The sequence below is a fragment of the Talpa europaea genome, assembly GCF_964194135.1.
Source record: "Talpa europaea genome assembly, chromosome: 3".
Lineage (NCBI taxonomy): Eukaryota > Metazoa > Chordata > Mammalia > Eulipotyphla > Talpidae > Talpa > Talpa europaea.
The window spans coordinates 92,065,787-92,077,205 of NC_140069.1; the positions used below are offsets into that span (position 1 = coordinate 92,065,787).

The 11,419-nt window shown below is 36.9% G+C and overlaps 1 protein-coding gene across 1 annotated transcript in view; it reads left to right on the forward strand.

Annotated features, from left to right (window-relative positions):
• Positions 1-10,906, forward strand: part of TSPAN13 (tetraspanin 13) — a gene marked incomplete at its 3' end in the record, with an annotated part of 34,238 nt that extends 23,332 nt beyond the window's left edge. Inside the window, exons 2-6 of the mRNA XM_084229481.1 lie at positions 1,655-1,822; positions 2,526-2,606; positions 3,242-3,355; positions 4,792-4,905; positions 10,832-10,906. Coding sequence (XP_084085607.1) covers positions 1,655-1,822; positions 2,526-2,606; positions 3,242-3,355; positions 4,792-4,905; positions 10,832-10,906 — 552 coding nt within the window. The remainder of the gene's footprint in view (positions 1-1,654; positions 1,823-2,525; positions 2,607-3,241; positions 3,356-4,791; positions 4,906-10,831) is intronic.
• Between the last annotated feature and the right edge of the window lie 513 nt (positions 10,907-11,419).

Genomic DNA, 11,419 nt, shown 5'->3' on the forward strand with positions numbered 1-11,419 from the left:
GCTTCTTTCCCTGAAAACAAAGGCTTTCTGTATTTCCTAACTGCAGTGGAGAACACCCTGTCCATATTGTTCTATCATGCTAGATAGTTTCTATCATCCTCAAGTTTTGCTTCTTTATAATAAGTTTGTAAAAATACAAATAGATGTTGTATTTGGCAGATTCAGCAGTTTTACTTGTATTTCTACATGTGCAAAAATTTTATATACCAACACATTTATAATTTGTGTCTAATAAACTTTCATGATTACATACATGAAATATTACACATGTGAGTAAAAAAATTGCATAGTGGTGGTTTATGTATATTTCTGAACAATGTTTATTATACTTTAAAATGATGCTGGAAAGTATATTTTATATATTTTGAATCCCCCCAACTGGGTGTTACACTGTCAGCTTGCATCAGGAGTGATTCTGGATTGAATTGAAAATACTATTTCCTTTTTGCTCTAAGACCCCACTCCTCCCTCATATATGTGTAAGCTGTAGCATCTGTCTGTTAATTATACTGTATATCTCATGATGCATATTTGTTATTTTAAAGAAATTGTTGTAATTTTGGGTTTAATAGGTGATGATCAATTTTGAGGCATGTGACTGCACTTGGTTTTGTTTTGTAAGTACTAAATAAAATGAAGGAATAGGAAAGAATTTCTTCTTGCTCAGAATACCATTTTCTGTAAATAGCTAAAATATCTTAGACTCTTTTCATCTTTAAAGTTTCAATAGTGTTTCTCTCTCTGTATAAGTTCATGTTTGTACATGCACATAGAGTCATATGTATGGATTATAACATAACACTTAAAGTATGTTAAATATATATTATAAAAAATATACCAGATGTCTAATATATACTATTTAGATTCATATATTAGAAAGTAGAATTTATATATATATATAAATAAATAAATAGAATAGAAAATGGCATCTCATGCAGTTCTTTGGGCAGCAATTCCGTGAGAAATTTCGGTGTTCCCATGGGCAAGTTCTGTGATAGGTTCTAGGATGCAGGCAGATAAAAAGATGGGGGTCTTAATTTCTCCAGTTGCTCTTAGTCTCCTAGGAGAGACAGGCTTGGAAACAGAAAGTGAGTGTTCCTCCTCGAACAGAGTTGTCCAGAGATGGGAGAGGTTAATTTAATTTAGGTGGAGAACGAGGAAGAGTTTAGAGCCCAACTGGACTTTGAAGGAAATATAAATGATTTCCATGTGAGAAGTCAGCATATGTTGAGTCTAGCAGATCTACATGATGTTATTATTTCCAAAGCTTAATTAACAATCATTCTGGCTTAATAAACTAGATGACCTCTGAGGTGTCATAATTTTATAGATTAGTGTATATTTTTATTTACAATTTTTTAATTGGCATAACACTGTTTTATATATTTCAGGTGTACATCATTAAAAATCAACATGTGTATATACTATAATAGCTTTTTTAAAACATGATTGAGGATTAATGTAATTTGTTAAATTGGTGCTACTGTTGAGATCTTGTGTGCATTCTATCAATAGTAGTATCTGAATAATTTGTAAGAGAGTTATCAATGCCTGACAATTGTTTTGACAATATATAAACTGATGTTTTCCTCTCTCTTTTCTCCCTGCCTCCCTCCTCCCCTGCCCATCTCTGCCCTTTCTGGTTGTTTTGCAGTTGGTTAGTCTGCTGTTGATTGGCATTGCTGCCTGGGGCATTGGCTTCGGGCTGATTTCCAGTCTCCGTGTGGTGGGTGTGGTCATCGCAGTGGGCATCTTCTTGTTCCTGATCGCCTTAGTGGGACTGATTGGAGCCGTAAAACACCATCAGGTGTTGTTATTTTTTGTATCCTTTTTAAAAAGCAGGAGTTTTACTCCAACTGCATTTGTTCTTACCAGTTATTGATAACTGTTTTGATAATGACAATTAAAATTATTCTTAGGAAATGAATTGGCAAGCAGCAACTTCTAGCAAGTCCTGTTATTCAGCTAACCCTAGGAACATTTCTTAGGATGAAGTTATTGTGTGTCTATGTATTCCTACTTTCTCCTGGTCTACATCATGAATGTAATTTGCAAGTTTACAAGTGTCCTGTTGATGTAGTTATCAATTTGGAATTATACTGAACTGATTTAGTGACCTCCAGGTTCTTTCCAGCATAAGAATATTTGTTTGAGCGTTTTAGTGATATATTTTAGACAATATATGAGACTGATGCCTTATCACTTGGCCACTTTTGACTTATGTAAAGAAAGCTTATTGTAGGTTTGTTTTTACTAGTTCCTTGTTGTGTGTGTGTGTGTGTGTGTGTATTTTATTCTAAATTTCACAAAATAGTTAAATAATTGTCATTCTCGTATTTTTTCATATGAACTTATAATTGCAGTGTATTATCGAAATAATTGTGTGTATACTTTTGAGATTTTCTTTAAGTATTATTTGTTCTATATGCTGGATGAATTTCTTCTAGTATATTCTAAAGTTGTCAGTATCTCAGTTTCATGTTATTTTAAGAGCATTTAGATATATCCTTAACTTTAATTCTCAGTACATGATCATTCTCCTACTTGTGTTTCTTGTTCAGTTTTCTGTATCTTGTGCTTGTTTAGCCCTGAACGAGGAGCAACAGGTAAGCAGAGAATTTTTTTCTATTTTATAATACTCAAAGTATGTGTGGGAGTAAAGGGGAACAAATCATTGCAATATGAAATAATTTCTTCTTGCTCAGAATGCCATTTCATTCTATATAGCTAAAATCTTTTGCTCCTGACTGCATTATGTTGCCTATTGGAACCTTAAAAGACCATCGGTTGTTGCCCTTTTTTATATCCTTTATATAGGATTTTGCCCTCATTGGGTAAAAATGCACTGCCAGTAAAGGATGACTACCCAGTCTTTCCCCACCATCATGCAGTGAAACATTTGCTTCATATTACTTGTAGTCCCAGTCTAGCAATTATTGTTTTCAGGTTCTGGTTTGTAGAGGAATATGGGTCTCTGTTTTGGGACAGTGGAACATTTGTCTTATTACATTGTGAGAAATATGCCTTTGAACCAAGTGATTCTTTTAAATTGCATGTAAAATTAAGACTTTTCATTTTTAGGATAGAAATAGTGCCTCAAATTTTGCTGCAGATTAAGGTATAAGCCATTGAAAAGTTTAAATGGAGTTATGGAATACACCAATACTGAAAGTTGTAGGCTCTTTATATATTTTACGCAGTTATAACACATTTTAATGTATACATTAAATGCATTTTCTAGGGTCAGCTTCTGGAAGTTGGTTGGAACAATACAGCAAGTGCTCGAGATGACATTCAGAGAAACTTAAATTGCTGCGGGTTTCGAAGTGTTAACACAAATGACACCTGTCCAGCTGTAAGTACAAAGTATAAAATTTTATTTGAAGATGTATGGCATATAGATGAATAATGGATGACATGGAAGATAGCAACGTTCTCATACTGAACTGTATTTTTAAGTGTTTTACATATAACACATATTTTATGTACATTATTATATCATCTGCCTGATCTCAAATATTTATACCTGATAGTACTGATATTTCTGGACACTGATACACAAATGCTGTTGTTTTTTTGCCCTTAGTTCTTTCCATTCAGTTCCTTCTAATACAAGTTGTGAAAGAAAAATAGTAGTAGATCAGTCTTAGAGATTCAGAGAATGTAAATATCTTGGCTTTGAAATGTATCAGGGCAGTAGGAGAAGTGTCTCTACTAAATTTGGCTTCTTAACCCCTAAACCGTTTCCAAGGTGAAGGACATAGATCTTTTCTTTTTTCTCTCCCTTCTTCCCCACCACAAGTTGGTGCCCTTTCTGTTTGGGAGCCGAGCTAATGACTGGAGTCATCCTCCTGTCCAGGCTAGACCACTGACCTCCACGTTCCAGCTTGACCCTAAATAAGGATGGAGTCAGGAAGTTGTCCTAGGAGGTTCACTTATGTTCATATTTTGGAGAAACTCCTATTACCATCTCTCTGAGCCCTAAACTGGATGTCTCCTCCATGAGGTTTTTTTTTTTTTTTTTTTTTAAAGATTTATTTATTTTTATATAAGAACCAGGGTACAGGCCAGATGTGTGGGAGGGTGAGAGGATTCACCAGAGACAGAGCTGGGAACAGAACAGGCAGACCGATGAAATACACTGCTGAGGGCAGCAGCGGGTGAGACAGGAGAGGTCTGCTTCGCCATGTGGGATTCTCGCTGGCCAGCCGGGATCGAACCCACGCTGCAGAGGCTGCGGACAGCCTCACAGTGCAGCGCTCAACCTCCTGCGCCACCAGGGAGGCCCCTCCATGAGGTTTATTGTGAGGTGATTTCTTCATAAGGGTCTGTGTTAATTTTCCATTACTATGTAACATTGTCATAAATTCAATGATTTAAAACAACACGCATTTATTATCTCAGTTTCTGTAAGTCGGGAGTCTTGTTATGGCTTAGCTGGGCCCTCTGCTCAAATCCCATGGGATGATATAAGTTTGTTGGCTGGGACTGCAGTCTCATTTGAGTCTTGGAAACCTCTACTAACAACAATGGTTGTTGGCAGAATTTGACTCCTAAAGAACTGTTTTTTGCTGGTTGACTCTCAGCTTCTTGAGGCTACTTTGTTTCCTAACTATGCCCTGGGGATAGGAATGTTGGGAACCATCTTAGAATTTTGGACACTGATAAATGACCAATGCCCTGCAGTTATATAAAAAACTCCCAGACAGTCATTTTTATGTGAACCTGGTTTTTATCTGTTCTTTATAAATGTATTTTGAAATTAAAGTTCTTTTTTTTCAATTGATGCAGAGTTGTGTTAAAAGCAGCCACCCGTGCTCACCATGTGCTCCGATAATAGGAAGATATGCTGGAGAGGTTTTGAGATTTGTTGGTGGCATTGGCCTCTTCTTCAGTTTTACAGAGGTATGTGCACAAAGCTCAATCAATGCATTTTCTCCTTTGTCATAGGGATTCTTTTTTTTTAAAGAACTGCGGTGCAGGTCAGAGGTGCGGGGCATGGGGAGAAGATTCCCTAGACAGAGTAGGGAGCACGACAGGCAGATCTACTGATGTACACTGCTGAGGGGAGCAGTGGGCACCATGTGGGTTAGCTCCCTGGTTGGGAGTCGAACTCATGCCTCATTGACTGTCAGTAGCTTGATAATGCTGAGACTTAACCCCTCTTCCACCAAGGAAGCCTGGGATTCTTGTTGTATGTGCCAAGAGGGTAAGGCATTTTATCATAGTATGACATTTAACTTTTGGAATATATTGCTGGCTATTTTCATTGGGATCTGGTATTCCTATAGGAAAAGCCCTGGTTTGGAAACAGAAAGCCTAATAGATTTAGCATTAACTATATAGAGGGTGAGATGCTTGCTAATCTATTATGCAGAGTTCAGTGAACAAATAAAAAGAAGAGAGTTTACTGGGTTATTCTTGGGTCTCTAGTATTTCTAGAGTTGTATGATAAATCATAACTTTAAAGTTAAATTTGGAATAGATAGGATATATACATGGCTTTATATTTATATGCTAATGTCTAATTCACACTCATGCATATATATAAAGGTATACTTTGAAAAATTGCCTTGTAATACTATCACCTAAGCCCCTTTGTTCCTGGCCTCACATATATAACTATAATTTTTAATTTATTATCTATATATTTTATACTATATTAGTATATTTATTATTAATTAAAGCATTTGCTTATAATGCATGTATCTGTAAGCAAAACCATGTACATATCTGATAATTTTTGAGGGATGCTGAGCCCTTCCTCATTGTCTATTAAAATTCTCAATAATTGTGGACTTTTTTTGATGCATCTAAGTTGGCAGTATGTATCAAAATTAATTTTTTTTCTCTAACTCATAAGTTCCACTACAGTACTTTATTTTTTTGTAGGTAATATAACTATGTAAAATGGACACACAAGAATGTTATTTTTATTTATTTATTTATTTTTAGATTTATTTATTTATCCATGCAAGACCTGGGGTATAGGCCAGAGTTCTGGGGGGTGAGAGGATTCACCAGAGACAAAGCAGGGAGCAGAACAGGCAGACTGACTGAAATATACTGCTGAGGGGAGCAGTGGGCAAGTCAGGAGAGGTCTGCTGAACCATGTGGGTAGCTCCCTGGCCAGGGACTGAACTCATGTTGCAGTGGCTGTGGATAGCTTCATAGGCTGCATCTTAACCCCTTGTGGCCACCAGGGAGGCCCAAGAATGTTTATTATTTATAACAGCAAAGTTTTGGACCAACTGTTTTCTTCAATAATAACTGGTTAAATTAGGAAATACAGCAAATAGTCAAGAAATGTACTGTCTGGTTTAAAGCCTATGTTTACTGCTTATCAACTGTGTGAACTTGGGCAGGTTACTTAACCTTTCTGTGCTTCTGTGTCCTTATCTTTATTTTTATTTTTTAATTTTTTTAAAGATTTATTTATTTATGCATACAAGAGCTGGGGTATAGGCCAGAGGTTTTGAGGGGGGTGGGTGAGAGGATTCACCAGAGACAGCAGGAAGCAGAACAGGCAGATTGAAATACACTGCTGAGGGGAGCAGCAGGCGAGACAGGAGATGTCTGCCGCACCATGTTGGTTTGCTCCCTGGCCAACCAGGGATGGATCTCTTGAGTGCTGCAGTGGCTGAGGATAGCTTCATAGTGCTGTGACTTAACCCCTTGTGCTACCAGGAAGACGCAGTGTTCAGTTTTTAAAGTTTCTCCTGACACTCTATCCTACTTTGTGCGTTTTTCACTTCATTTTTCTCATGAAAGAGCGCCCTTGTGTGTTGGTTGTGACTTTGATTCAAAAATATTCACATACAGTTTGAAAATATTTCTGTGCATCCTTTCTTTTTAAAACATGATTTTTTTTTGTTGTTATGAAAAGTTAAAAATCTATCTGGAGCAAAACTGGAATGAGCAATCTCTATATATACCCTGTTAGCTAGACTCAAGAGTTATCAACATTTTGACAAATGGTTTCTTTTTATATCTGGAGTTTATTTTGAGAATTTAGTTCTTTTGAGCTGTTCCATTTTCTTCTCATCAGATAGTACTGCCTTTAGTTTTGCCTTTTTTAAAGTTTTAAGTTCTTTTTAAAAAAGAGACTTTTTTAGAAAACTGTTTTAGGTTCACAGCAACACTGAAAAGTATGGCGATTTCCTGTATTTTTCTTTTTTTTTAATTTTTTATAGAGGCATGTTTTATTTATTTATTTATTTTTTATTTGTTTGTTTGTTTTGTTTATACAAGCACTGGGTACAGTCAGAAGCGCGGGAGGGTGAGAGAATTCACCAGAGCCAGAGCGGGGAGCAGAGCAGGCAGAAGGACCGAAGTACACTGCTAAGGGGAGCAGCGGGCTGCAGGAGAGGTCTGCGCGCCATGTGGGACCCTCCTCTGGTGGCCGGGGAGCAGCCGGGGATTGAAACGGTGCTACAGAGGCCGCGGGCAGCTTCACAACCCAGTGCTCAACCGCTGTGCCACCGGGGAGGCCCGATTTCCTGTATTTTTCTTGCCGTCACAAACACCTAGCCTTCCCTGGTATTATCATCATTACTCAGCAGTGATATATTTGTTACTGATAATGAACACATGTTGACACATCATAATATCCCAAAGTCCATAGTGTGCATTAGTGTTCACTCTTGGTGTTGTATATTCTGTGGATTTGGGCAAATAAATAGTAACATGTGTTCATCATGATAGTATCACACAGAATATTTTCACTGCCCTAAAAATATTCTGTGATCTGTCCATTCACCCCTGCCCTGCTAATTTTTAAAATATCAATTCATTAAAAATGTAAGCTTGTAAGTCTTAGATTTCTATGTCTTTTATTTGAATTCTCTGTATTTTATGTATCATTTCCTGTTGAAAACCAGTGGACATTTTACGTAACCTAGTATTTTCTGGTCAGTAAGTTTTTGTAGTGTAGTAAGCTCTCATTTAAGAAAATTTCCATGAAATTTTTTCATAGAAGCTTGGAATTTGAGGGGGTGCATTTGAAAAGATGTTTTCCTATCATAGATGAAATGGAAAGATTTGAACTATTTATAATACCTGAAAATAAACTTCAAATTATCACATCTACATACACATTTCTATGTTAGGAACTATACTTGGGTGACCACTGTATAATGGATGTATGTAGTAGAATCAGCAAATTCCTGATTAGGTCTGCTTAAAGGTACCTTTGAACATCTTTAAATCATGAACAGCATGGAAAGCTTAAAACACAATTATTATCTGACTTGCCTTTTTTATATTTTGGGCATGGCTATCTTTCAAGCTCTCCCTCAGAGTAAGGAGAAGATAGTGATTCAGCAATGGAGCAAAAGAAGAGATTTTCCCATTTTGTCACTTACAGATGAATTGGGGAAGTTAAATTTTGGTAAAACATGGTTCCAGATTATGAGTATTTAATTTAGCTAGTTGCTTTGTTTTATCTAAGGACTGTAATTTACACAACTGGCATATATATGCAGGAATGAAAATCAAAATATTTAGCCATCTCAAAAATTCTAACCTAAAAGCTGGTGCCACAGCCTCCAAGGGAAGGTCAGGAAAATGATGTTTTGGGCAGGTTGGAGGCTGGCAGAGAAATAACCTTTTGACAAGTGTTTAAGTATTTCAGTATATTAACAATCAGAGTAGTTTAAATGGCAGGGAAACTTTAGTCTGAGAATGGCCAGTAACACATCAGATTGTCATGTAAAGCCAAATCTATGATTAAGAGCATGGTCTCCAGGTTTGAACTCTGGTCTACACATGACTTGTGTGATTATTAGTTATTTAACCTCTCTGTGTCTCATTCTCTCACTGGTAAAATGAGGATAGTGGTAGTATATCACTTGCAGAGTTGTTGGGAGGAATGCATGAATTTGTGTTGTATGGAGTGGTGACTGTCATAGAGTACTTTGCGTGTGCTTATTAAGTAAGTTTCTTTTTCTCCCCATCATAACACCAGTTTTGCCACTTCCTTAAATTAGACTTAATGTTCCTTGATTCAGTGCACAAACCATTGTTCCATCATCCCTTGCATGTAGCTATAAACATTGCTAGTCATGAATTTTATAGAACTCGGGGATCATTGTGTTCAATAGAAAAAAATTTGGAACATAACACACTTTTCTAGAAATAATTTAAGGAACTAATGAGTAGTTATGAAGATAAATAAAATTTAGATTGACTTGAAGATTTGAAATTCATTGTGTTCCATTAAAAGTTGTATCCTTTGCATTCTATGAATTTTTGATCATTAAAAAATACTACTTTGAAGTAGCAGAAACAGAATGCACATATTTCTGAATTAAAAAAAATAAATTACATTGGTTAACTCTTTAGTGATCCTGGTGTGGGAAATGGCACAATAACAACCTATTACTTTTCTAAATTTATGCTGCTCCCCCGCCCTCCTGCAAGGTAGGAATTATATTTTTTATGATCTGTGTTGGAAAATAGTTATCATAGGGTATTTGTTACTGCTTAGTTTTTGCTGAACCATTTGTTTCTGAATTTTCCAAATATTAGATATTTTAACTATTTGATATTCTGTGTTTGTGTTGGTTTCCTACTGATACTCTGATACATAACCACAGATGTAATAGATTAAAGCAACACACATTTACTGTATTGTACTTCAGGAGATCAGAAGCTTAAAATGGAAGTACTTTTTGGACATTATAGGGGAAAGTCTTTCCATTGCCTTTCTTAGCTTCTGCAGGTAGCCTGACTGCCGACTTGCGACCTCTTCCTCCATCTTCCAAGTCAGTGCTGCAGCATCTTTTTGTTTTAAAGAATTATTCCTTTATTGTAAGATTTTTATTTTATTTATTTTTGCATAGAAGAACTGGGGTGTAGGCTAGAGGTGTGGGGGGGTGAGAGGATTCACCAGTGACAGAGCGGGGAACAGAACAGGCAGACTGACTGAAATACACTGCTGAGGGGAGCAGCAAGTGAGACAGGAGAGGTCTGCTGCTCCTCTGCTGGCTGGGGATTGAACTTAGGCCATTGCTGTGGTAGTGCTGAGACCAGGGCGGCCCATTGCAGCATCATCTTGACTCTGCTTCTCACTGCTGCTGTTATCACATTGCTTTCTCTCTCTCTCTCTCTCTGTCTCTGTCTCTCTCTCTCTCTCTCTCTCTCTCTCTATATATATATATATATATATATATATATGGCTTTGCCCTTTCTCTTACAAGAACTCTTGTGAATACATCATGGGGTCTATCCAGATAATCTCCCTATATGAAGATCTTCAGTTCACTCACATCTGCAAAATCTGTTACCATGAAAAGTGACATAGGGCCTCCCCTGGTGGCACAGCGGTTGAGCGCTGGGCTGTGAAGCTGCCTGCAGCCTCTTCAGCGCCGGTTCCATCCCTGACCACTGGCAAGGGTCCCACATGGTGCTACAGACCTCTCCTGTCTCGCCCGCTCCTCCCCTCAGCAGTGTATTTCATTGGTCTGCCTATTCTGTTCCCTGCTCTCTGGCTCTGGTGAATTCTCTCACCCTCCCATGCTTCTGACTGTACCCAGTGCTTGTATAAATAAATAAATAAATCTTAAAAAAAAAAAAAGGTGACGTATTTGCAGGTCTTCAGGGTTATGATGTGAACATCATTGGAGGGCCATTCTTTAGTCTACCTCAGTGTTCATGTTAATTTTTCTTAGGGTCTCTCATTTGGGTTACTTTACTACCTTTAAAAAGAAAAAGCAATCTCTTCCTCTTTGAATAAACAATACAGAGCACTTTCAAGGCTTCTGAGTTGTTTTATTGATAAACTGAATATACAGAGCTGTTAACTTTCTCTTTTCTCTCTTTCCTATTCCAGATCCTGGGTGTTTGGCTGACCTACCGATACAGGAACCAGAAAGATCCTCGCGCTAATCCTAGTGCATTCCTTTGATGAGGAAACAAGGAATATCTTTCATATTCTCATCTTGTTCACTTTCTCTGACTTTAAGTTAAGCTAATTTGTCTGTTTAAGAAAACAGTATCTGAAAAATTACTTTACTGACTGTGGAAGTATATATTTTTACTCTTATGTTTCTCTAATTGTTTTTCTTTTTCCATTGCTGAAACAAATTTGAAAATTGTGGTCTCCTCTAACCTCAGTGGTACCTGTAATCTACTGTATTCACAGTGTCTGGCACTGTCCACTGTGGCCTTTCTTAGCGTTTTTATCTGCAGAAAAACTTTGTATTGCACTCTTGTGTTGATCATATTGTGAATCTAAATTACATCTCACTGGAATAATTAATTGTAGCATTCTGCTGTGTAGATAGTTCCTACTGGAAAAAAAAAGCTGAAGTTTGTTAAAGCCAGAAAATATGAGATTCTATTATGTTAAGTTCAGTAAGGGAAATACAGATTCCCATTTTTTTTATCTTTATAGGAAAGATGTATTGTGGTGAAAATT